The sequence below is a fragment of the Clupea harengus genome, chromosome 4, assembly GCF_900700415.2.
Source record: "Clupea harengus chromosome 4, Ch_v2.0.2, whole genome shotgun sequence".
Taxonomy (NCBI): Eukaryota; Metazoa; Chordata; class Actinopteri; order Clupeiformes; family Clupeidae; genus Clupea; species Clupea harengus.
In genome coordinates this window covers 5,003,144-5,030,643 of record NC_045155.1, presented here as the reverse complement: position 1 = coordinate 5,030,643, position 27,500 = coordinate 5,003,144, and the positions used below count along the sequence as shown (strand labels likewise).

General features: G+C 48.3%; 1 protein-coding gene across 2 annotated transcripts in view; it reads left to right on the top strand.

The window, feature by feature from the left end:
* The window catches only part of plxna3 (plexin A3), a 129,619-nt gene that overhangs the window by 84,838 nt on the left and 17,281 nt on the right, over window positions 1-27,500 (top strand). For both annotated transcript variants that reach the window (XM_031565870.2, XM_031565869.2), the window contains exons 11-23: window positions 8,213-8,309; window positions 10,882-11,072; window positions 11,552-11,700; window positions 12,813-12,933; window positions 15,507-15,643; window positions 16,095-16,265; window positions 16,839-16,932; window positions 18,601-18,840; window positions 19,209-19,352; window positions 21,430-21,664; window positions 23,865-24,007; window positions 25,348-25,604; window positions 26,048-26,114. In XM_031565870.2, the coding sequence (XP_031421730.1) occupies window positions 8,213-8,309; window positions 10,882-11,072; window positions 11,552-11,700; window positions 12,813-12,933; window positions 15,507-15,643; window positions 16,095-16,265; window positions 16,839-16,932; window positions 18,601-18,840; window positions 19,209-19,352; window positions 21,430-21,664; window positions 23,865-24,007; window positions 25,348-25,604; window positions 26,048-26,114 (2,046 nt within the window). The remainder of the gene's footprint in view (window positions 1-8,212; window positions 8,310-10,881; window positions 11,073-11,551; window positions 11,701-12,812; window positions 12,934-15,506; window positions 15,644-16,094; window positions 16,266-16,838; window positions 16,933-18,600; window positions 18,841-19,208; window positions 19,353-21,429; window positions 21,665-23,864; window positions 24,008-25,347; window positions 25,605-26,047; window positions 26,115-27,500) is intronic.

Here is a 27,500-nt window from a genome sequence, read left to right as displayed (position 1 = left end):
GTGGGGGGAAAGAATGCTTTGCCTCTCCTCGCCTCATTAAAGAATTGCGTATGCTGAGGAACACTTCTCCTTTTTTGGGGAAATTGGGTACAGTGCAGAACATTGCTCTTGAGGGCACAGAATGACAATGAATATGTCTGGAAAATCTGCCAGAGGAAGTCAAGGTGACTTTGCACAGTCTCTGATCAGGGTGGGGGGGAGGGGGGGAGTGGGGGGTAAAAAAAAAGGAAAGCCTTTATCCCGGAAATCAGCAGAGACATCAATTCATAACGTTAAAGCCCGTGTGTTCACAATCCCGGTGAAAAATGTGGCATGTCAGAGAGCTGACATTGAGAGTCTCCCCACCCTCCCTTCACCCTTCTCCCCTCTCTCTCTCTCTCTCTCTCCTTCTCTCTCTCTCTCTCCCTCTCTCTCTCTCTCTCTCTCTCCTTCTTGCTCTGTCTCTCTCTCTCTCTCCCTCCCTCTCTCTCACACATATACATTCTCTTCCCCTCCCCCCCCATTTCTCTATCTCACTTTCTCTCCTCACCTCTCGCCTCCCTCCCTCTCTCCCTCTGTCTCATGGTGGCGATACAGACGGCAGCCTTCTGTGACCCATCTGGTTGTCACAGTAACCCCAGGGAGTCTTGTAAAATAATTAGCTCGGCACTGGATGTGGGTCTTAATTTGGTCTGACAATGTGACCTAGTGAAGGGGAATGTGGTGTCACCATTTCATGGGGTGTGGTGGGGGCTCAAAAGAATGGGGGGGGGGGGGGGGAAACATGTGGTGGAGTGTGTGCCCTTTGACCCCTTTTGACCTCTGTAAGGTCAAAGGGCAGCCTGCGTGCCTGCGTCCTTGGACAGCACGATTGATGTCCCGCGGCCACTTAATAATGAGGATCACGTCTGCTGCGCGCACCCGCCCATACGGCAGGGGCTCGGCGCTCCGGCGCGGGATTGATTGTTGTCCTTTCCCGGAATGACACATGCTGCCGCCGTCGGCTGCTCCATCCTCAGGTTTAGGTAGGGTGGGGGTGGGGTTGGGGGGGGTTGGGTGGCGCAGGGAAGGACCCTGCCTCAGGAGCGGCGCAGCCTTGCCCCCATCTGCTCTCCTTCATTTCCCCCCTCTCATCACTCACGCTGTCTCTGACCCCCGCCCTGTGCCCCAGTCCCACTCCCCGCTATGCATTTAAATTGAAATTGAAACATAGTTTTTGTAGGACGCCATTAATTTTATTTCAAACCAGCGGTGGTGTGTGTGTGTGTGTGTGTGTTTGTGTGTGTGTGTGTGTGTGTGTGTGTGTGGTGGGGGGTGGCGGGGGGTTTGCACAGAAAGCACAAGCTCTCCTGGACTTCCAAACCGGCAGTAGAGTGCAGGAAGTGTTGAGCGAGTTACGAAAATTCCTCCCCGTGGCACGTGGGATGGAGAGAAGGTGTGAGGGAAGGATGGAGAAAGACGGGGGGCAACAGGTGCCTCATCCGTCCACTCCTTAACACCCGGCTGCATGACTAATGGACGGGAGGGGTGGACAAACCTCCAGCAGGATAAATATTTATGACCTCAACTTTGTATTCTGCGAGCTTAAGTGATTTGCAGACTAGTTGGCACCGTATTTTAGAATTAGGAGCTATCTGTGTTTGTGGGAACTATAAATCTCACGTCAGCCTCTGTCTCTGTTCAATTTGACATCAGCAGGAGCCTCAGACTGATAGGCAGCCACTGTCTCCCCCCCCCCTTCCTTTGTGTGCTGTCTCTCCATCTCTCTCTCTCTCTCGCTCTCTGTTCCTCTTCCCCTCCCCCTGTCCAGTACCCGTATCTGCCTTTATCTCCTTGCCTCTCTCTCCCCTCCTCTCCTCTCCTCCCCTCTTTGTTGGGATAGGGCCCTTTCAGATTAATTGATAGTCTGATTACCTGTGACACCGCAGGGAGAGAGCATATCATCTCCTCTGGGCCTCTCCCCTGCATTCCATGAATCTCCGTTGAATAGTAATCTGGCCGTCACAAAGACATGCTGCAGATTACTCCTGCTCCCAGGGGTAGGGGGTGTGTGTGTGTGTGTGTGTGTGTGTGTGTGTGTGTGTGTGTGTGTGTGTGTGTGTGTGTGTGTGTGTGTGTGTGTGTGTGTGTGTGTGTGTGTGTGTGTGTACATCCCCCTCCACACACACACACGTGCACACTCAGGCATACACATACTCACCAAGACAGACATGTACACAGAAACACACAACCACACATACACACACACACACACACACACACACACTGGCTCACCTACTCATGGAAGGCAGCAGCCATCAATCAATAAGGCCGTCAAGTGGAGTCGCGCGCCTTCATTCCCACCTCGCAGGAGCCAGGTGACTTTGAGGCCGAGGGGTCCATGCTAATGCAATTGTGAGTGTCCTCCGATGGGCAACGCTGAATCAATCAGTTTCATCTTGTGTTTACTCACAACGCCCGTGCAACTTTTATGAATCGGTCAGCATATTTCACCTCTCCCTCCCTTCCCCCCACCACCCTGCCCATGTGCTGCTGCTGCTGCTGCTGCTGCTGCTGCTGCTCCTGCGGCAGCCATTGCTGCTTCGGGGAGATGGGTAAGAGGGCCTCTGATGCCACAGGAGGGAGGCAGTTTGAAAATGGATGCACTAGGTGAAGAGATGGCAGTCGAGAGCCCGAGTGATTTCTTTCCCCCTGTCAATTTCTTCTTGGACCATTACTGCCACAGTTCACTCGCAATTTTGAAGTAGTTGAGGCGCCGTTTGTCAAAAAAAGAAAAAAAAAGGGTGCATGTGGAGTGTTTGAATGTTGAATTTGTCTTCTGAATTGCGTGCCTCTTGTCTCAAATGGTTTCCTGATCCCTTGGTTGTACTCGAAAATGTGTCTGAGGTCCTTTCTTCGGCTCGGATAGGCCTGGCACCGCTTGAGAGATGTGTATGGGATTTGGACAGCACTGATAATCACTCAGGGTGGGCTTATTGTATTGCCGCTCGTTACGCTGCCCTTATCCCGATGCAAATCTCTTTCCCCTCGGGGGCTACTCCCCACCTCTCATTGGCAAAGAGGGAGCCAAATCAAGTTAACTGGTCCTTTTTTATGCTGCTTAATTTTTCAGCAGTTTCCTGTTCCCATCTGCCCTCCCCGCACTGCTCCCTGACACACACATACACACACACACACACACACACACACACACACACACACACACACACACATCGTCGAAGCAGCTGGCCCCTCTGCACTTTCCTACAATCTCCGCATTGTACTGCGACTCTCAGCTTCCGGCCCTTGAACAGGCAGCACTGTACTTGTGTCTTAGATGAGTCAAAGGTCCTGCCCGATTAGAGCCAATTTCAGCGGGCGGGATTAGCATGACAACGCGAAAGGTCGGCGCGGATGCCGACGATGAAGGGCGCCCTTGTGAGGTGGTTTCAACCGTGCGTCCAGATCGAAACTTTTAGCGGAAGGGTGTCTGAGTATGGTGAGCGACGCAAGCGGATGCGAATGTAGATGCTATCGCTTGCCGAAAGTGGCTCCCCTTTCCTGTTGATTACTTTACGAGTCGAGTCGGGTTTTAGGCCACTAGTGCAGTTTATTGACTTAACGTGACGCTAAGGGAAAGAGCAGGTGCCACGAACCCGTGTGTCCAGATCAGACAACTTCATAAAGTCATCTCTGTGAATGCCTGCCAATTCATAAATCAATCTCTCCACTGTAAAAAAGAAAAAAGGGCGGAGGGGGGGATTGGGGGGGGGGGGATCTTTTCCAAGATGTGATTTGTTAACGTGTCAGAAGCAAAGATGTGATTCTTAATCCAGGCTAAAATTCGTCCCTTCCTGTTACTTCCTTTATGTGTCTTTTCTCTTGATTTGCACTGCAGACATCAGCAATATGCTGCCATAGCCGGAATAAATCAGAATGATACATCTCCACCCCACCTACAGACACACACACACTCACACCCCCACACACACACACGCACAAAGACACACATACGCATAGCCTTTCAAATAAATGATTAATGTGTTAGTTGAAGTTGAAAATTAATAAGCATTTGCTTTTTCACCATATATGGCCTGGATTTTTTTTTTTTTCAGCCTGCATAACAAATGGTGCTCTTTTATCATGCCTCATGGGTCAAAATCAAAAGACACACTTCTAACCTACCTTTTCATATTTTCTTTCAAGGCAAAAGGGAAAAAAAATGTCCCTCTCTAAAATGAATCCATGAGCAAAAGAGTTGCTAAGTGGCACTGACCCCTGTGTGGTGGGCACAGGCAGTGTTGCCCAGGTAACAGAGCAGCGGAGGCCTTTTACCCGATGACCAAGTTGGGAACCGGCCTCTCCATGGAAAGGGCCTCTCACAAAGGACATCATTACAGTCTTTGCAGGGTAGCGTGGCTTTTTGAATGAAAACACTTGAACGTTATTTTCGTCAGGCTTTTTTGAACCAGCTTGCCCTCATTATTCTATTATTTTATATCGAGTGCTCAATCAGACATTAAATTCTCCAGTGCCTCAAAGTGCACCACGCCATACTGTGCAAAAGAGCTTCTGAGCAGCATGGGAACAGCCAATGGCTGAAAGAACACTGTGTGTTTTTTTTTGTGTTCTTTCAAAACTACCTCTACCCAATCTGCCAACTTCTACCTAGCGACAGGCCAAGAATAGCCCTTTCCATCTTGCACCAATTGCCTATCTGATACCCATCTTAATTTCCTCCCCGATTTTGTCCCCCCCCCCCCCCCCCAATCCGATACATTTTTCCTTTGATTAACGTAGTCTACTTATTTCTCCTCTGCCTTCCCTTTGGTGCACGGTTCAGGTCATAGATGGCTTGGACTGTAGCAGCTGGTCTCCATTTAGATAAATTGATCATCGAACGATGGTGATCAATCAGCCATATGAATTATGGACCTATTGTGTTTCTCATCACATCATGTTGCTCTAAGCCCTTTGCTGTGTAATTTGAGTCTCAGCTGCGTGCTCCAAATGAAGATATAAGCCCGTAAGTGATACTCCAGAACGTTTAGTATGAGATCAGCACCACGGCCACAAGTTCTCATGGGGAAAGAATGCTTTGGTTAGTCCTTGGACCAACAATCTCGCCTCATTTATGGGGTAGGCGAGTTCAGCCGCCGGTGCATATATACCCTCAGCGAGCACGTCAGCATTCCCAACCATGCAGATGCTCGCTAGCCTCTCGGGAATAAGACCAAACCATCACATCATGGCTCCCTCCCCTCAAAGGAAGAAAAACCTGACACTGTGTCTGAGATATTCAACCATAAAATGCTGCTGTCTTTTTTTCCCCCGGTCCTTTAATGTAGTCATTAAAATAATATGGAGACATATGGTTGGATTAGTGATCAAGGGGAGAGAGTGCGGAGAAATGACACTCCATGTGTCAGTTGTTGAAGTTTGTTTGAAATAGCGGCCACAGTGGATAATTCTTCTCTTTCCGTGAGGTAGTTATACTGGTTTGTCTTTTCTGCTGAGTTCAGTTCCATTTTTAAAACTTAATTAAATGTACAGGAAAGCTTCCATCATTAAGTTAAATTGATTTTCAGTCTGTCACTTGAAGGAGAGTGCATCGACAATTCTGCCCGAGCCAAATTCTGACTCCAGCAGTCTCGTTTTTTAGGGACTTAAAAGGAGTGTACTCTCGATTTTCTGGGATCAAACACAATGAGTCATGATTGCATTTAGTGTCAGCCACAAACTGCAATTATGTTTATTTGCAAAAAGGTGGAATTCTCTTAGTAGTGGAATTTCATTTGGTATACATCTGATTGATCTTCCGTCATAACGATCAAAAAGCAGACAAGAGTGCCTAGTATCAGGTGCTACAGTAAGGCCCGTTATTGTGGCGAAAGAATTAATGATTTAGAGAGGATGCACACGACCAGCGATGCCTTTCAGACACACAGTTAGCGGTTTCCCTTCCACAGCTCTCAGTGTTGCTGTTCAGTGTGAGAAGGATAAGTGAAACAAACCACACAGATGGACCAACAAAAAAAACCACAAACATTATTTTTTTCTTAGTTTGCCGTTTTTGAAGTCTGCCGGGTGTGTTTAGGCGCAGATGGATTGGGTTTTTTCAAGGTGAGATTACTTCACTGTCTTTTTTCCGAGGCGAACCAGCGTGGATCCTGACAGAACGAGGGCAGTCCGTCTCTATGCGGCGCTCCGATCCACCCGAAAAAACAGAGGGCCCGAGGAAAATCAATTCACGACTGGCAGAGATAAGCCGCCATTGTATGGGCCGACACAAAAGCTTCCACCCATTTACACTCAGGCACTAATCTCCTCAAGCAGCCTGCCTGCCGCCCCTCTTGAAAAGAGGCAATAGGCTCGAAAAATACATTACATTACCACCTAAAATACATTGTATGACTGCACCGTGGCTTTCATCTGTACAGTCTATGACAGATGAGCAACAACAAGGCACTGAATTTCTCTTTATGTATCTATAAGGTCTATTTTTTTTTTTTACTTTAGATATTTTTTTTCTATCCAGACATTTCATTTATTTTTTTCCCAAAGCTCAGTCATCACTCCCTTTTTGAAGTCTGTGTCGGTCTCTACAGTCATTCAGTCGTACCTCTTTATCGTTATTCCAGGTATAATAAAAGATTTTCTTTGTTGCCAGACTGTGAATGTGCTCTGGCGGCCACTGCAGATAGGCAGGTAAGAACTCCTCATTGAATGTTAAAATGGCACCAGCGACGGTTAAAACATTTCTCTCGACTTGCAACATTATGCATGGAAGAATCTCTCTGACCTTGTGCGGGGGGAAAAGTGCGGGCAGGTCAAAATTGACCCCAATTATGGTCGGCAAATCCCACACACTGGGCTCCATAGATATGCCAGACTGCCTGGAACCTGGTGTCAACAGGTTGAGCAGTCTTTTAGCGCAGCCTCTTGTGCGTGCCAGACTTGGAGCGTTCCACACCTGAATTCAGATAGTGCTGAGAAACAGCTGCACAAAGACTTAGAAAAATGGGCTAAAATATCCCTGCAGTTTTCCAACGGCGGTGGCCGTCAAATGCCCAGGGAAGTGTGTGTGTGTGTGTGTGTGTGTGTGTGTGTGTGGGGTGGGGGGGCGGCGTGTTACAGGGTGGGGTACGGCTTGTTTGCTCAGGTTTGGCCATATTCCGCCTGGACGGCGAGGATAAACAGTCACACAGCAGCTGATGTTTCCATCAGGCCTAATGAGCGCATCTGAGGAATGCGGTTTTTTAGTGTGTGTGAGGACTCCACCGTATAGATTTTGGTTTGGGGTGTGTAAAGCGATATTGAGAGACGGCAGATAGATCTGTTTCCCCCGGCCAAGGTGTTTAGCCGCTACTAAACAACTGTGGAGATGTCTGCATTTATTTGCAGGATTGACTTAATGCAGCCTTGTGGAGAGAGCTCTGCCTCTTTCTGCTGAGTCCAGAGGTCCTTTGGCTTGGTGGCTGTGTTCTTTATATCTGTCTGTCTCTCTTCTGGGTCTCTCTCTATCTGTCTCTCTTCTGGGTCTCTCTCTATCTGTCTCTCCTTCTGGGTCTCTCTCTGTCTGTCTCTCCTTCTGGGTCTCTCTCTGTCTGTCTCTCTTCTGGGTCTCTCTCTGTCTGTCTCTCCTTCTGTGTCTCTCTCTGTCTGTCTCTCCTTCTGTGTCTCTCTCTCTGTCTCTCCTTCTGTGTCTCTCTCTCTGTCTGTCTCTCCTTCTATGTCCCTCTCTCTCTCTCTCTCTCTCTCTCTCTCTCTCTCTCTCTCTCTCTCTCTCTCTTCTGAACTCTATTAAGTGTTGCACCCTGCCAGTCAATGGAGCCGATCGGTGATGTCCGCTCAAGATAGGAGCGGCTAAGTGCTCTGAGTGTTACTGTCACTAATTGAAACGACGCTGACTGTTTAAAAAAAAAAAAAAAAGGAACACAGTACAAAATCACCACCATCTGATGGACAGCAACTCTCTCGAGGTCAAAGGTTCTTTTTTTTACACAAAGCAGCCCCCCAGAAGAAGCCTCCCCCACCCCCATAATGCACCCCCTTCATGACCCTGCTGCCATGGGCTGAGTTTAACGTTTATCCAGTTGCGTTCAGTCATAAACAGGGGGGTCTCTGTGCTGACTCAGTGTGCAATGGGCCTGTTGTTTATTTTGGAACTCCTACACATGTCTTAATGACAGTCTCTTCTGGTATTGTCGTTCATGTGTGTGTGTGTTTTTTTTTTTCTCTCTTCTTGCTGCAGTACTGGTACGAGGGGAATGAAATGGGAGACCTGCCCGTGGACTTCTCCATCGTGTGGGACGGAGACTTCCCCATCGACAAGCCGACCTCCATGAAAGGTTTGTGTCTGGTCAAGAGCTTTCGTGCAACTTTAGGTGCACAGTGTGTGTGTGTGTGTGTGTGTGTGGCAAAAGTCATGGACCTTTTATTTAATCTGCGTATCATGGCAAAATTCACCTTCCTTCCTCCAATTGTTTGTGCAAACAAATCTATTTGACCTCCCCTCACAAATCACCCACCAACACCTATTGCACTCATATTTAAGCGTTTAATGCCACTAAGAATGCGTTCACACATTCATGGTGAATTACATATTGTGGTGACGACTGTTCACCCCCTCCACTAGAGAGTGTGTGATTGGCTGACGTGCCCTGAGTGTGTGCACTGACGGGAGACATGTAGGTCACTGTAGCACACGTGACGCAGGTGGCTTCTCCCACGGGCCTGTCTTAGGCCAGGACCTCCACCCCATGGAGTCAGGGGTTCAGGCCTCCAGTGGCCCTGGCGTGACTGTAAACACACACACACACACACACACACACACACACACACACTCACAATCACACACACGCTGACACACTCACACACACGCTGACACACGTGGCAGTCCCATGCATTATAGATGCAGTCCCTCCACAGATGTCATTTAAGTGCAGTCTAACCCTGGAGTGTGTGTGTGTGTGTGTGTGTGACACGTGTGCATGTGTATCCAGACACACACACACACACACACACACACACACACACACACACACACACACAGACACAGACACAGACACACACACACACACACACACACACACACACACACACACACACAGACACACACACACACACACACACACACACACAGACACAGACACAGACACAGACACAGACACAGACACAGACACAGACACAGACACAGACACAGACACAGACACAGACACAGACACAGACACAGACACAGACACAGACACAGACACAGACACAGACACAGACACAGACACAGACACAGACACAGACACAGACACAGACACAGACACAGACACAGACACAGACACATCCATACACTCTAACCGCTCAGCCGTTTTCCCATGGTTTATTGATGGTGCGTTTTTTCTGACCATGTTCCCCTGTCGAAAGACTTCGATTGCAGTCTGCCTTATCAGTAGAGCTGTGTGTCTGTGTTATGAATGCAGGTGCTTTCAAGCGGAGGGTAAAGAATGCCAACTAATACGCCCACCTAACGATAAACCTAAAAAAAAAATTTAAAAAAAAGAATAAACTCTAACGAGCCGTCTATATTCCATGTAAACAAGCTACGCCCAATGTGCACAGATGTGTAGCTGTTTATCAAAATGGATCATCTTCTTGGAGTAGTTGGTGGTGGCATCCAAACGGAAAGTGACATTGAAACAAGGACAGAGGGAGAAGGGAGACGCGCTCTTGCACAAGCTGAGCATGTAGCAAAACACTGCGGCTGAGAGCACAGGACGTACCAAACTTCAGTGAACCGCGAAAGACGCGCTGGCGCACTGCTCATTAGCCACAGGTAGCTGACGACATCTGGGTTCCCTGGATCCGTCTGTCTCCTAGCCATGGAACTTGCCTCCCCAGCCCGACTAAAGTCAGATTCAACATCAGGACCGTTCCCTCTGCCTCTGTGTGCATTCATAGCACACACATTAGCCATTCAGCAGAACTAGGACAAAAAGGGAAAGAAAGGCTGCTGCTAGTTGTCAATATTTAGTGCAGGGGAGGACTTAATCTCCTTGTTTCTGCAGTAGCTCAAAGAGAGAATGAGAGAGAAGGGGGGAGTGGGAGAGTGGGAGAGTGGGAGAGAGGGAGAGAGGGAGAGAGGGAGAGAGAGAGAGAGAGAGAGAGAGAGAGAGAGAGAGAGAGAGAGAGATGGAGTTGGAGTGAGGAAGCAAACGTGCAGCCGAGTTGCCTCCCACTCGCTGGCACTGCAGATGTAATCACTCTTGTAAGTGATTGGCTTCATGCGCAGATTAGGCTGGTGGTCGCTTGGCCGGCGCGGCGTTTGATTGCTCTCCCCTCCCGACCTGGTCAATACGGTGCCGTGTTCGCTCCTCGGCCCCGCGCGCCCCGCTCACCTGTGGCATCAAAGCTGCTTAGCCACGCGCCCACTGGGCCAGGGGGAGGATACGCAAGGATTTACTGCGGGAGGGCGGGCGGGCGGGGCGGGCATCGAACCGAGGCGCATCACAATATACACTGGAGTCTCTTACTCACATACACAAACTACAACCCCCCCCCCCCCCCCTCTCTCTCTCTCTCTCTCTCTCTCTCTCTTTCTCTCTTGCTCTGCCTACCTCCCTCTCTGTCTCCCTCAGCTAGTCTGCTTCATCTTTCTTTCTCCCCCTCTTTCTGTAACACACTCTCCCTGTACTTCTCTGTCTCTTCTCTTCCCCAGTCTCTATCTCTTCCCCAGTCTCTGGCTACTGTTCGTGTGTGTGTCACCCATTTGTCTGAATGCCAGTGTGGGTGTTCTGTAGCCAGTAGCCGTTTTTCTGCTTAGTGCTGCACACAGCTGGACCCAGGGCTTGGTTTCCCTAACTGTGTATTCTCTGTGTGTGTTTCTTTTGTGTGTGTGTGTGTGTGTGTGTGTGTGTGTCTGTGTGTGTGCAGCTCTCCTATATAAGTGTGAGGCTCAGAGGGACAGCTGTGGTCTGTGTCTGAAGGCGGACAGCCGCTTCGACTGTGGCTGGTGTCTGGGCGACAAGCGCTGCCTCCTGAAGCAGCACTGCAACAACCCCGAGCACAACTGGATGCACCAGCTGCGCCGCAACGTCCGCTGCAGCCACCCCCGCATCAGCAAGGTGAGATGCTCACGCCGCAGTCATGCGCTCAGAACTAACCTACATACACACATACTGCTGTACACATGCACCCACACACATGCGTACACCCCTACGCAGAAACAGGCACGCACTCATGCGCACATATGCATAGAAATATACCTTAATTCCTCCCCACCCCCTTCACATATAAACTGTTGTGTATATACACACACACACACACACACACACACAGCTGGTAGATGCTGTTAATATTACTAAAGCATAGCTCCTCTCAGACACACGCTTGCCTTAATAAACAGGCCCATATGCCAACATACAACACACACACACACACACCCACACACACCCACATTATTTTGATCCACCTTTGTACGGCACATAAGCATATGCACACATTCCACACACACTGTCACAGGCCCTCACACATGCTCCTCTAATCCCACATTGACCTGATGCAATGTACCTGATGGTTACTCTACCCTCCGCCACCCCCACAGATCCATCCACAGACGGGCCCCAAAGAGGGGGGCACTCGGGTCACCATCGAGGGGGAGAACCTCGGTCTGCAGGTGCGGGAGATTGTCGCCGTGCGCGTGGCGGGGGTCCGCTGTGACCCCGTCCCCTCCGAGTACATCAGCGCAGAGAGGTCAGCACATCACTGAGTGGTTCCTTTATTTACACACACACACACACACACACACACACACACACACACACACACACACACACACACACACACACACACACACACACACACACACACACGAATGCACTGCGTTCATGCAATCATGACCTGGTAAAGACATCAAAGACATCAAACATTTGCAGCATGTAGATGTCTTTACCATTAAACTGCCCTCAGTGGCTAAATCGCAATAATAATACAACAGTGGCTTCATTTTAAAGCCCTCTATGATTTGCTTGCCATAAGAGAGATCCCAGCACATTAAGTGGTTAAAACAGTATAATGGACTCCTGACCTGAGATGTGTCTGACTCATCCTCTAGTATTTCAGCCATTTTCACAGGCCCACTAAGGTTCCTGTTGAACCCATCTTGACTTCATGATTCATGTTAAGTCCTATAATTGAGTCCTATCTTAAGTGTCGAGGTGTGCTTGAACCATTTTGGACTCGTGACATGCAGTTAAGACTCAGACTTCAGATATATGGGAAACTCATGCCATTTTGAATGCACGTTCGATTCATCTTAGATCCCAAATGAAATAATTTAGCAATATTGTAGGGCACAACATAGCGTCATGTATATGGCCCTAAGATATAGTATCATACTGTATATTCCCTCTATATCTCCTTATGCCTTCCTGTGCTTGTTAACAACCCTGTTAGTCCCATTTAATATGTCTTCATTAGCAGACTGTATTTTAAAGCAGATCCTCTGAAAGAGAATCAGTGCTAAATGCTGTGGAGAGCTCCGTCAGCCATTTCAAGTGTTTGTCCGTGGCCACTAATGAATGGGTTTGATGAGAAGCGGACAGGAGAAAGAGGCTCCTGAAAGGACAGAGTATGGAAGGACCCTTCTGCCTTCCTGTCTTATTGCTCTGCGCAGTGAATGAAATGGCCTTATGAACAGTGTGTCACCGATGTGTGTGTGTGTGGTGTGGGTGTGTGTGTGTTTGTCCTTGCATGCTTGTGGGTGTGTCAATGCATCTGGTGCGCGTGTGTGTGTGTGTGTGTGTGTGTGTGTGTGTGTGTGTGTGTGTGTGTGTGTGTGTGTGTGTGTGTGTGTGTTTTCTTAGGATTGTGTGTGACATGGAGGAGTCGCTGCTGGCCAATCCCCCTGGTGGTCCAGTGGAGTTGTGTATTGGCGACTGCAGCGCAGAGTACCGCACCCAGTCCTCCCAGACCTACTCCTTTGTGGTAAGCTAAACATCCCCCACACACACAGACACACGCACGCACACACACAAACACACACATGTTCACACACACCCACCCCACCAGTCCTAATCCCATCCCACACACACCAGCTGCACACTGTCTCAGCTGGCCTGTCCGGAAGGTTGAGAAATCTAATGTGGTTTTGGAGAAAAAGAAGCCCCCCCCCCCACACACACACACACACACACACACACACACACCACCCCCACCACCCCACTCTATGTCCAATATCCCTCCATTTACAGACACTGGTGTTGAAAAATGTGCAAAGACACTTCTAATGTGTAGGTAGATCTACTTGTATGCAAATGCATGTGTTTAAAATGTTGAAAGCTGGCAGTGTGGGATTGTGAGAGACACCACACCGGCATTCAGAACCCCACTGATATACTCTATTTAAATCGTTTATTTATACTGTATATGGAGCAGACGGATAGATAGACGAAACTTAGCTCCTCTCAGACACACGCTTGCCGTCATAAACAGTCACATATGCCCACATACATGCATGCATACATTACAGACACACACACACACACACACACACACACACACACACACACACACACACACACACACACACACACACACATACACACAAACAGATGCAACCTAAATAGTTGAAATGGGTGTGTTCGGTACTGGATATATGTCTGTGGTTTGCTTTTAGGAAAGCAAGCAGCCTGGGTAGATAGACGAAACCTAAATGAGGACTTTATAGATGTTTCAAATGCCTGTGTTTAAAATATTTGATATTTATTTTGTCTTGGTGAGGTTTGGAAAGCTTGGTGGTGGCCAGGCAACTTCCTTTAAATGGTTCAGTTCTCTATGTGTTTATTCACATAGTTAAGATTTCTGTGCTAGGGTGTTTATATTTCTGTGAGATTTGGCGAGCTGTGCTGGCACTTACAAACTGCAAATGTCAAACGGCATTTTTTTATGTCTGATAAGATAAGATGGTGCAGATATTTGTTAAATTTAGATTTGTGAACTTACTTGGTGAGCCAGACAGGTGGACAGTAATGGAGTGGACACACTGGAATGCTGTGTTTATGTGTGTAAGATAACGGAGATATGTTGCCTGGGCGGGGTTCAGGGCTGTTAGCTTGGAGAAGGGCAGACACACGTCTCTGTCAGCCGGAGAGGCCTCTCTAGACCGTATGTTTTGATTATTATGTTCTTAAGATATGTTTCTTGTTCCCTGTTCCCTGTTGCTGCTTTACCCAGTCTTAGTATGTATGTGGTTGGTTTTGATTTATGGATACAGCATGGGTGGAAGCTGAGCTAAATGTTAAATGCAGAATGTTAAATGTTGAGGCCGTTACGGACACTGGCCCAGATCAGGCCCAGGTCTGTGAGTCGGGCTGCTGTGGGGAGGGGGGTCCCTGGCTGCCTATCGGGTTCAGTTCTTTGGGGAGCAACCTGAAGCTGAGACGCAATGAGAGGGGAGGGGAGGGGAGGAGGGTGGATTCGAGGAGAGGCGGCCCAGTGTGGCGCAATTACACCGCCCTCCCCACAGAGCACCGAACACGACCCGACAGGGACACCGCATCAGTCCATTATCCCAGAGCCCGGGAACACAGCATGGGCACGCGCGCACACACACACACACACACACACACACACACACACACACACACAAAGAAGCACTCACACACACACACACACACACACACACACACACAAAGAAGCACACACAAAGAAGCACACACACACACACAAAGAAGCACACACACACACACACACACAAAGAAGCACACACACAAAGAAGCACACACACACACACACACACACACACAAAGAGGCACACACATATATACGCATACGCGCACACACATCCTCAGAAAAAGATATAAACACCTGCTCACAGAGGAAACTACACACTCACAGACAAGCACACACAAGTCACACACACGCTGATGAACACACACACTCACACTCACACACATATATGCACAATCCCACAGGTTCAGACACGCCCAGACATACTTACATTCTCAGACACACACACACACACACACACACACACACACACACACACACACACACAAATGGACACACACCACAAATAGATGGCCCTGACTGTATCCCCTGAACGCATAATCAATAGCAGCCAGGCAGTCTGGTTCAAGGAGAAGTACTAGCGGCCGGCTGCAAATGAATACATGCGCTCAGGGCAATTAGGAAGGTACACAGCTAATTAAAGAGAAAGGACAGTCCTGCCACTCTGACAAGCACCACATTAAATTAAACAAGAGCAGCCAAAAAAAAAGAAAAACAAAACCGCTTCCAACACTAATAGCACAAATATTTCTGTCCAGTCCACAATGGGAGGTGCAGCACAACAATTATTATCACAACACTGGTGAATAGTGTATGTGTACACGGTGGGGTGAGGAGTGTGTGTGTGTGTGTTTGTGTGTGTATTAGGGTGTGCTGGAGTTCATGTAAAGCACTTAATTGCCCGTGTCAATGTGCGGCAGCCTTGTGTGTGTGTGTGTGTGTGCGTGTTAGGAGGGGCTAATGGAGAATTGTTTGCTCATTGTCCCCAGGCCCCCAGCTTTAACAGGGTTCTGCCAGAAAAGGGCCCAAACTCTGGGGGAACCCGCCTCACCATCTCAGGGAGGAATCTGGACGCTGGGAGCACGGTGACCGTCATGCTGGCCAACGAGGAGTGTCAGTTTGTCAAGTGAGTGCAGCAGCAACAACAACAGCGTTGCATTGTGTTTGCTTCCACGTCACGTCACGTCGCTGTGATTTGATGATAATGTATGCACAGGAAAAATGGACATAAATTATATTTATGTGGCACCTCAACACGCTGTTCCATAAAATTGCCATGTTGTTGACATGTATGCTGTCATATATCAGCTCAGCGTATAGGATAGCACAAGACATAAAGAGAAGCAGAGATGTGTGAAAACAGGCAGAAGCAAAAGGGTTATTGGCTGGAAAATGAAAACACAAAGCCAGAGGAGTAGAGCAAATTGCATAAGTGATAAAATGCATGCCAGGATGAGCTTTACATTTTTTTTCCCAGAGAAATCGGAAAAAATGTGCTTGTTTAAGGGTGATCTGTCAATGTGATCGATTAGACTCGGCCACTTCACGTGTGTGTTCACTGTTCTGTTTTGTGACAGGCGGACCATGCGTGAGATCGTGTGCAAAACACCGCCATCATTGAATCCTGGAGTACACGCATCAATCAAGCTGTTCATTGACAAGGCAGAGGTCACCAACCCTGACGTCCGCTACTCTTACTCCGAGGACCCCACCATCGCCACCATCGAGCCCAACTGGAGTATCGTCAAGTGAGTATTTGAACCATAGCATTACATCATACTCACTAGTCAGGTATGCGTTTAGCAGGGCTCAGCAGAAGTCAGGAATGGTATTTATCATAGAAAGAACATATTTATCCAGTGTGCAGAGAAAGAACATATTTTAAGCAGCAGACATGTTTGCTGTGGATTGACACCAGCCTACCGAGTGCTTTCTTCTAGTTGAGCAAAGGAGTGCATTCAAGAGCACATCAGCTGCCCATAGCTGATACAGCTTGGCTCCCTCTCTGTGAATGAGACATTTTACCCCTGCAGCTCCCGACAGACTGGTTGGCACCTTATACACACACGTTGGTGTGTGAGTGTATGTCAGAGTGGAGTAATGAGAGGCATTACTGGTAAAGTGTCTTGAGTCCCAGGAGTGTAGCAACGCCCTAAACAAATGTGATCCAGTTATCTTTTATATCCGTCAGTCACCTGTGTGTCGGGTCGTGTCAGCGAAGCTTGAGCTTACTGTAGGGTAGCTGTGGTTTTCTGCTGAGGGCTCACTGCACTCTGTGGTGATCTGTGCTCATGCTTGCTGTGTTTGTGTGAATGCTTCAGTGGGAGCACCTCTCTCACCATCACGGGGACCAACCTGCAAACCATCCAGGAGCCCAAAGTCCGAGCCAGATACGGAGGAGTGGAGACCACCAATGTAAGCAAAAACACACACGCACACACATTTCCAGGGATGGGCAAAAATACATTATTTAGTATATCAGATACAAAATACTCAAGTTGTAAAAGTAAATACAGCAACCATGACATGTATCAAAATGAACTACGATATTATGTATTTAAAAAATGCAATAATATATTTCCCCAAGGCAACATGACATAATCTCGCAAACCTCCTCTCTGCATATGTATATTTGGTCATTTGATAATATTTGACAGCACAACAAGGCACGTTAGAAATCAATTTTGAGAAGCACTGTATCATGAAGGGGAGTATTCAAGACAGCTACATGACCCTAGCCATGTCAAGAAGGCATAAGCATACATCAAATTTTTTGTCATCATTCAGAGAGAGCAACAAAAATCTTCAATGCCTGGCTGCACTCTTTTACATGCAGCCAATTCTACGTCTGTTTTGTTGAGCAGCTCTTGTCGCCTGGACTATAATTTGGCCTTTACACTGAATCAGAGAAGAAGATAATTGAGACATCAATCTTTCACTTGCCATTGTCTTAAAGGGGACCTATTATGCTTTCCCCCTATGTTTTCCCCCTTTCCTTTAGTGTATTATTTTTTTTGCATGTTAAATGGTCTGCAGATTTACAAAACCCACATACCAGAGGGAGTAACTCCACAGAAACTACTTTTCTCAGCTGCCTGAAAAGCCCTGTTGGAATTCCAGCCCTTAGTTACAAGATGATGTTATCTCGTAATACAATTCTTAATGCTCGCCTAGCCGACCAATCAGAGCCCATTGGGCCCATAGGAAAGGGGGGCTTAAAGACACAGGAGCTCTAACGGAGCATTTCAGACAGACGGGGAACAGAAATAATGTGTTTTTGGAACATTGAAGCATGTCAATCTGTTCTAGTAGACCCCAAAATTCAAATTATGACCGTTGAAAATGAGCGTAAAGGGTCGACCTCAAGCATGGCCAAACAAGCATGGCCAAAGTGCTCAGCACGTCATTCTATCTCCCAAAGATACATGCAGATGCATAAAGTTTTGGGGAAACTATTTTCTGTGTTATTAATAATGAACACTATACAATTTTTCTACAAATTATTATAACCATTTCGGCCAATCAAATACAAATGACAAAATACTATTTTGTATTTCAAATACATATTTTAAATGTATGTATCAGAAATGCTGCCCATCCCTGCACTCTCCTCAGGGGAGTTCACGCACCGCCTGCTAACTCTTCACGCTACGTGCCTCTCTCAGGCAAGGCCTGACTTCTCACGCTCACGTTGCGTCTGCCTCTACACACTCCCACTGCACCCCCCCCCCCCTACCTGCTCATGCTCCCACACATCCTACACTGTAGCTGTGCTCTGTTCAACTTCACGGGAGATCCCCTGTGGATCATGTCGTGTTGATCTTAAAGGTATCTGGCATTTATCTGCTACAGTGAGGGTGTTGTTAGCATACCGTGAAATGGAGAGATGGCGGGTCGACCGAAACACGAGTCATGAGTTTGACTGTTGAATCACATCAGCGGGGTGGTGTGGTTATGAAAGAGGGTCTGTTTCAGGCTTGGCATCATAACAGTGGGATGAGGAGCTCCTGCAGTGGGGTGCCATCAGTGTGACCTGTGTGTGTGTGTGTGTCCGTCCGGTGTGTGTGTGTGTGATCCCTCCAGGTTTGCACGGTGGTGAACGACTCTGTGATGACCTGCCTGGCTCCCGGCATCATCTACAGCAAGCGTCAGACCCCAGAGATCGGCGTGCACCCGGACGAGTTCGGGTTCATCCTGGACCATGTCACCGCCCTCCTCATCCTCAACGGCACGCCGTTCACATACTACCCCAACCCCTCGTTCGAGACGCTCGGGACTTCTGGGATACTGGAGGTTAAGCCAGGCTCCCCTATTATCCTTAAGGTGAGTTCCCTCCCGAGTGTTATTTTACATAGCTACCATGAGCTCTCAACATTATTTCTTAGGGAGGTACTCAACTGTGAACCTCTTGTTTTTAAGGCATTAGTTGATTTGACAAAGGTATTGTCAAGATACACAAAGCTTTGACCGTGTAAGGGCAGGGATAAAACATACTCCCTGGATCATTTCTTTTTTTCAATATCTAAGCTTTCAGATGTTATTTCTGAGGTATACTAATGCTGGTATTAAGATCTTGAGATATTGTTGCAACTGGGCTGTGGTCATATGATTACGCATTTTTATCTGCTTCAGCATAGCCAAATCCAGTTGAATAATAAGCCTAATCTAAATGGTGTTCTTTTTGGAAACAGGGAAAGAACCTGATCCCTCCAGCCCCTGGAAGTGCCCGTCTGAATTACAGCGTGATGATTGGAGAAACCCCGTGTCTGTTAACAGTCTCAGAATCGCAGCTGCTCTGCGATTCGCCAGACCTAACCGGAGAGCAGCGAGTTACGGTAAGCGTCTCCTCGGCTGGAATGCTTTTGGCACCGTCCGAAAATATCAGAAAATATCAGAAACAGCTGACTAATAAGGCTAGCATAATAACTCACCGTGTTGCATGTATTTCAGCATATTTTCCAAGAATAATTAATTCTCCTTGATTTTAAAAGGGCTGGGGAGAAAAAAAAGAGGCAAATCTGTCCAAAAATTTGAAACAAAAAAAATGTGGCTGAATGTTTGGTCAGCACAAGCCAAGGCACTATATATTTGACTTAATCAATTCCATAACAGGCGGTGGCACATGGCCATATTTTACTTTAATGCTAATCCCCTAAACATAAAGGTCAAGCAGGGGAGAGCTTCATCATACATTAAGTACTTCTTATGATTACACTGGTGCGCTGATACAAGCAATTCTCTGTGTAATCTAACTATCTGTTGACTGTGCAGCTCAAACAATTATCATGAAGGCCCTGCATACTTGCCTCCCATCCCTGTCTCTCCCCCCTTCAAAGCGCACAGAAAGCGTGCAGGGCTTGTGACAAGAGACAGACAAAAGAACACAGTTTCTCCTCGAAGGCTTGTCATGTCATGTCATCATTTTTTTTTTTTTTTTTTTGCAACATCCTCCCGTACAGCCTTCTAGCGTCTATTTAGACACAAGAGATAACCGTATCAAGCGTTTGGACGGGGGGCTGAGGAATGACTGATTTGTTCTATGTCCGGGATGAGCAGGGCCGTGTGCATGAAGAGGTTTCACAATAACCAGAGGTGCCGCCGTGATAATTATCAGAGCAAATCACTCATTAAAAAACAATCAATTTCCATTAGAGGAAGCGCCCCGGACCGCGGTGTCTTTTGATGTCCGAGGCCCAGCCCTGACGCTCCGCTGCTGGCAGAGCGGCGTGTGTGGACTCGCCCCACGCATCCATCAGGCTGTTGACTCTGCGCGCCATTCAAACTCGATTTACTGGGATCAATAAGACCTAGAAGGAGGGGGGAGACAGGAGGGGGGAGTTAGGGTGTGTGAGTGTGTGTGTGTGTGTGTGTGTGTGTGTGTGTGTGTGTGTGTGTGTGTGTGTGCATGGGTGTGTGTGTGTGTGTGTGTGTGTGTGTGCATGGGTGTGTATACAGCAGGGGGTGGGAGACGTGTGTGAATCAAAGCACAGATTAGAGAGGAGTGAGTGAGTGGTCAGAGAGCAGTAGAGGTGTGGGTTTCTCTCTCTTTCTTTCTCTCTCTCTCTCTCTCTATCCTTTTTACATCCCTACCTCTCTCCATCCTTCTGTATCCCTTTTCATCTCTCCCTCTCTCTCTGTCCATCCTTCCCTCTCTCTCTCTCTCTCTCTCTCTCTCTCCCTCCCTCTGCATCCCTCTCTCGTGGGGCGGCGCTAATGACCTGACACTTATCGACAACTCGCTGGGATCCCTTTTGTTCCTCTCAATCCCCAAGCCTCAATAATTCATGCAGGCATGCAGGAGTGAAGCGCCGCTGCAAAGGTGAAACTCGTTAGGGATGCCGGTGGGACACCGTGGTTAATTGGTCTGAAAATAGGTGATGAGTGAGGAGAACAAAGGGGGGTGGGATATGAGGTGGGATTCGGCGGGGGGGGTTTATCTGTTCATTCAGTGGGTGTCATCATGTGTAGCGGCTAGCCAGTTCTGCTAATGCGTTCGCCTTAAGTATGGTTTAATATGGCTCCAACAAGGCCTCAGATGAGGTCGGATGCCTGAGAGAGAGAGAGCTATGAGGCTGGGGAACGTGTGTGCTGGTTCACTCCGGGCAGAGAGAGGAGTTCCAGAGTTCGGTTTGTTTTTGTGTTGTGCTATTGTTGTTGTTGTTGTTGTTTTTCTTCTAACAACGAAACATGTGTACAGACCTGATCAATATGCAATTTCACACACACACACACACACACACACACACACGTGTGTGTATGTATGTGTGTCTGTATCTGTGGCTGTGTGTTCATATGTGTTTGTGTTCTATATGTATATGTATTTGTGTGTGTGGTTGTTTGTTTATGTTCGTGTAAGTGTGTGTGTGCTTTCCGCTATGCTAACTTGCCAACAATGCGATTCCTGTGGTGCAGATCCTGGTGGGTGGCATGGAGTACTCCCCGGGGACGCTTCACATCTACTCCGACAGCACACTCACGCTGCCCGCCATCATCGGCATCGGGGCGGGCGGAGGCGTCCTTCTGGTGGCCATCATCGCCGTGCTCATCGCCTACAAGCGCAAGACCCGCGACGCCGACCGCACGCTCAAGCGCCTGCAGATGCAGATGGACAACCTGGAGTCCCGCGTGGCCCTGGAGTGCAAGGAAGGTGAGTGCAGATGGGATGCGTGCAATTTGGGCCGCCGCAAGGCTCCACCCCCCCCCCCCCCCCCCCCCGTGACCCCTGGTGGGGATCCAAATCAGGCACCCCAACCAGAGTAGGCCAGCTCCTGCCCCTAGCTGCCCACTGATTGAGTATTTTATTCATTTTTAAAGTAGGAGGTTCATGCCACACCACTGTGACCTATCTTACCTCTGTTACGCGGAGAAAGACGGCTCCCTCTTCGTTTGTAATGCTGTGCATACGGTTCCATCAGATGTGGAAATTCCAGGCGGAGAAACAGGACGTCCTTCCTTCCCTCAGTATTTGTGTGTGTGTCAACCATCTGGCTTTTTCTAATTGGCACAATTCTTGATCTGGGAGGCAGAACTTCTGAGTGAAATCAGATGGCGCCTTCGCTCGCACGGACCAGAAAACAGGGTAGTGGGTTGTTGTTGTTTTTTTTTTTTGTCTTTGAACTCAAACGATTCCAGTGCTTCTGGACGTGCAAGTGTTTCTGTCATTCGTAAACCAGCCCACTAGAATTCTGACACTGTAGGTCTTTGTACCGGACACTCTCACGGCAGGGCAGTGGGGTCGTTAACACCATTACGATCTGCACATGATGCAGAGGGCTTCAGCTGAACTACAAAGGCCTGGCCCCATTCCTACTACTCAGGCTAAACTCTTGCATCATATCGTATGCTAACCGCTAACTCAACACTGCTACCCTTACATAATACAGGGTGCACATTTTGTTTATTAGGATGATGGCAATGAGTACTGGTGTCATTTAATTGGTGAATCCTCTGTATCATGGTTGAAAGCACTGGTAGTCTTTGTGTAGTATGCTGTGTGTACTGCTGTATGACCCCTTTCTTTTACCCTGTGTCCACAGCCTGTGTGTGTGTGTGTGTGTGTGTGTGTGTGTGTGTGTGTGTGTGTGTGTGTGTGTGTGTGTATAAGCATGTATGAAATTCAGCCACTCCCACTAGTTCTAGTCTCTTCAGCCACTCCCACAACCTGCACTAATCATATCAATGCCTTTACTCATTATTCTCTGCGACTTTGGAATGTTTTTGTCTGTGTGTGAGTGTGTCTATCTGTGCGAGTCTGTGTGTGTAGGTGTGTGTGCTTGTGTGTGAATCTGTGTGATGTTGTGTCTCTGCCACAGCTGCCTCTGCCCATTATTCAGTGCTTCCCTTCTGTCCTGTGTGTGTGTGTGTGTGTGTGTGTGTGTGTGTGTGTGTGTGTACACGTGTGTGTGTGTGTGTCTGTCCATTATTTTGTCCTCGCATTGTGTGTGTCTGTGTCCATTATTCAGCTCTCTCACCTCTCTGGCACCCATTCTGCTTCCAGCGTCTTATCTTCCTTCACCATCTTGTGCTTGTGTGTGTGTGTGTGTGTGTGTGTGTGTGTGTGTGTGTGTGTGTGTGTGTGTGCGTGTGCGTGTGCATGTGCGTGTGCTTGTGAGAGAGAGAGAGAGAGAGAGAGAGAGAGCATTCAGTATTCAGCAGATGTATCCGTGTGAGAAAGTGAGAGAAGCAGCATTGAGCAGTGTGTGTGTGTTAATGTGTGTGTGCACTACAGCTAGCCCTATGTGTGTTAAACGCCAGTGCCATTGAGCTTTTTAAAGGCTGCTGTGTGTGACTCAGGCCTGAGCAATGGTGTGTGTGCAGGCAGGCTTTGTAGCTTTGTAAAGAGCTGAATTGGGTCATCATGTCTTTAGGTGCTGCTGGTGTTCACATCCTTTGAAGCTGCCTCGCTTTTTTTCCCCCCGCGCGCTCCTCTCGCTGAAGCTGCATGCCTGGGTGTGGTAAATTTGCCTCTGCACAGTTGATCTGCAGCAGGCATTTGCATATGCAAAGGTTGGGGTGGTTAAGGGGTTGGATGCATTTTCTGCCCAGCCTGTATGAGAGGCAAGCGGGTAGCTTGTCGTTGAGTCCGAGTCATCTCTCTTACCATATTGACAGATCTCTCCTGTTTTAAGGGACAAGATGTTTACAGTCAGTCAACTCTTTCACCTTAGTTTGACCTTCAGGCAGGCTCTGCGCCTCAGACACAGGCCATGCATATTCATGAGCCAGCCACCACTGGATGACTCAGCTTATCACAGCAGCACACACACACTCACTGCCCCCCCCCCCCCACCCACCCCCACCTCCATCTCTCTCATCCCTCCTTCTGCCCCGCCTCTCTCTCCCAACAGCATTCGCCGAGCTGCAGACGGACATCCAGGAGCTGACCAATGACATGGACGGCGTCAAGATCCCCTTCCTGGAGTACCGCACCTACACCATGCGGGTCATGTTCCCGGGCATCGAGGAGCACCCCGTTCTGAAGGAGCTGGATGTGAGTTCACGGTCTTGTCAAGAAGGCCCCCACCCCCGTCTCTTTTTAAACCTTTCGCACACACACACACACACACACACACACACACACACACACACACACACACACACACACACACACACACACACACACCCCAGGAGCTGCCCTGTGACTTTGATGTGTGGTGATGAGTGTGTGGAGCTAGAAACTCAGATTTTTCCCCCTCCTCCCTTTCTCTCTCACTGTCTCACTCACACCCTCTCTCCTCCTGCCAAAAAAAAAAACTGAGTTGAGAAAGAGGGGCGAAAAAAAAAGTCACAGATCTGCTTAAAAAGCTCCCCAAAGCTCAGTAGCACCAGAGCCTGCAGCCCAGCCTGTGTAGAGGGCTTCAGAGCGAGCCTCTCCTCCTCTCTTCTCTTCTCTTCTCTTCTCTGGGCTGGGCTGGGTTTGGCGTTTTAATTCAAACCTGAGGCGCAGTGGAATCGGTGTCCCCTGCGAGGCACTCATCGACCGCTTGTCTGGAGTCCACCACGCCACGGCTGTGAAACACACAAAAAAAAGAGAGAAGAAGAAGAAGAAGCCTTTTCAAAAATGGAGTCCACAGGAAGCTAAAAATGGCAGTCATGTTACTATCAGGAATAGAGGAGCAGACGGTTCGGACTCCATCCAAGTCCTTCCACCCCCTGCTGTCGGTGTCCTCTTGTTTGTTTAGACGTTCTTTATTTTTCTTTCTCTCTTTTTCTCTTCCCTCCTCCTGTCTCACTTCCTTTCCAGTTGCGGAGGTTTTACGCAACATGAATGCAATGGAGAATACAGTGTCAATATTGTCCGACACGGTAGTGATTTAGGGTCCTCTCTTTTAGACGAGCGTCATGGTGAGGTCCCCCTTTTTAGTGAACAGCCTCATTGTTCAGTGTCCCGAGCTAGAGAGCTGAATAAAAACCTAATTGTAATTTCATCAATACAGACCCCACCTTAAACAAAATAGTTGAGTATATTTTTATTAATGGACGGAACAAAGGGTCCAGGGTAAAAAAAAAAAAAGTCCAAAGGCTTGACAGAGTAAAATAACTCAGTGATGTTTGCTCTGGGTAGATGTTGACATTCTTAAATGCTAGAGAACAGGAAAACGATGTTGTTAATATAATGGGAGTACCTCTTCAAAAGACCCAAAGCCTAGTTCACACATACATACTTCTACCCATTCTACCGTGTCTATGGGCCATGGTGGGGGATCACCTTAATCAATGACAACTTCATACAACGGGTGTGTTGGTAAATATGCAATCATTTAATACAAATATATCTTCCTCTTTCTCCTCCTCCTCCTCCTCCTCCTCCTCCTCCACCTCCTCCTCCAGTCTCCAGCCAATGTGGAGAAGGCCCTGCGTCTGTTCAGCCAGCTGCTGCACAACAAGATGTTCCTGCTGACGTTCATCCACACGCTGGAGGCCCAGCGCTCCTTCTCCATGCGCGACCGCGGCAATGTGGCCTCCCTCCTGATGGCGGCGCTGCAGGGACGCATGGAGTACGCCACCATGGTGCTCAAGCAGCTGCTCGCCGACCTCATCGAGAAGAACCTGGAGAACCGCAACCACCCCAAACTGCTGCTTCGGAGGTCAGAGGGCAGAGGGGGAAGGTCACAGTGAGGGGGTGGGGAGGGGGGAGGGGCGATGGGGGGTGTGGGGAGACACCTGTGGTAGCTTTTATCATCTGGCTGTGTGTATGTTTGTGTTGTTAAGTATGTGTTATTATGTGTGTGTGTGTGTGTGTGTGTGTGTTTGTGTTTGGACTGTCAGCTGTGCTAAAGACACCCACAACCTTTGCAAGGCAGGGGGTCTGACAGACTTAAAACACTCAAAATTGTAGCATATGCTAGTGTGTTTTACTGTGTAAAACGTGTGTCTGTGTGTGTTTGCGTGTTAGTGTGTGTATGCGAAGTAAGTCAGACAAAGGAGAACAGCCTGAAGGAAAGGGTAAGATTGCATATACTATGTAAATGAAGAGAGTGAGATATGAGCTGACAGCGTGTGTGTGTGTGTCTTTTGGGTCCTTCTGTAGAACGGAGTCCGTGGCTGAAAAGATGCTCACCAACTGGTTCACCTTCCTGCTGCACCGCTTCCTCAAGGTGAGCTTTAATGATCACTTGCTGTGCTCTCACTCTCTCGCTACTTTTCAATTAAAGGTTAAACTCATCATTTTTTAGCTCTGGTTTTTCCCTCATTCATTTTCCTGCCCGGCCCTTCTCACAGGATGGCTTTATTTTTATTAAATACCAGCGGCGGCGAATTCAGAACTCATTTTCAGAAGAGCCCTGCTAACTAGCACAATATGTAATTTTCATGGAGGGCATTTAGGAATCGGCACTGCAGATTTTTCTGTGTTTTATTATTTATTTATCGTGAACAATGATTCATAGCCCTGGAGCTCTGAAGCTCACTCAGCCCACGCAGTGTCACAGGAAAAAAAAAAAAACTTGGTTTTTTAATCCAACACTGAAAATTAGCCCTCAGGGGCCACCATAGCGCTTCCCCCTTCCTTCCAGGAGCCATATCCTGCCAGGTGCTCATAACCTCCCCCCTCCCCCTCCCCCTCTGCCAAAAATGGCCGTGCTGTGCCGTCCCGGCTCGTAAGCTCCTGTCTTACACCTGCGGCAGACCCTGGCACTCGTTCGCCATTAAGGACAGGAACATCAGGCCTATTGTGCTCCGGAGCTGGAAATGCCCGTCGGAATGGAGCCCTGGCCATGGGCCAAGGGTATTTAAGTTACATCAGTGCAGATGTTAAAGTGGTTTTGGCCACCTCCCCAGCACCCCCAAGTAATTACTCTGAAATGCTTTCTGCAAGCTTACTTAAAGCTCCATCGCCTCGGCCCGCTAGCCTTCTTTCCCAGACTCGGCCTTCTGCTGCTCCACGGGGTGCCTTCTTAGTTATTTATACATGAATATTATGAATACATTTCTTCTATAGCCACGTAAGAAACATTTAGTTATATGAAGAAAAAAAAAAATGAATCATTAAAAAAAATGGTGATCATTTGCTATAACGATTAGAAATACTGATCCTTTGCTGTTTTCGAGAAATCACCGGCGAGTATTAATGTCAGTCAATAATTGTTAGTTAGTGTCAGTTTCCCCTCCGCCGCCCTGGTCTTATGTGCCAGTGGTGTGTGCAGTAGATCCGTGTCAGTTGGGCAGTGTAATGTGGAGCGTGTAATGGTCTCCTCTGGTGGAGGGGGGTGTAGGATTTCGCTGTGGGCCTGCGCTGTGGCGAGGAGCCCGCTGGGTCTAATGCACTGTGTGGCTGAGGCCTCTCTCTCCCTCTCTCTTAGGCCTGGAGTGTGTGTGTGTGTGTGTGTGTGTGTTTGTGGGGAGGGGAGAAGCGATGTTCTGCCGTAATTAATAATGTCAAGTTGATCGTGCCTAAGAACTAAATAATAGTGTTTCCCGTAGTGTCCCTGTTTAGTCATCAAAAGCTTTTAAGTGGGTAATTGGTGACTTCTCCGCTCCTCACC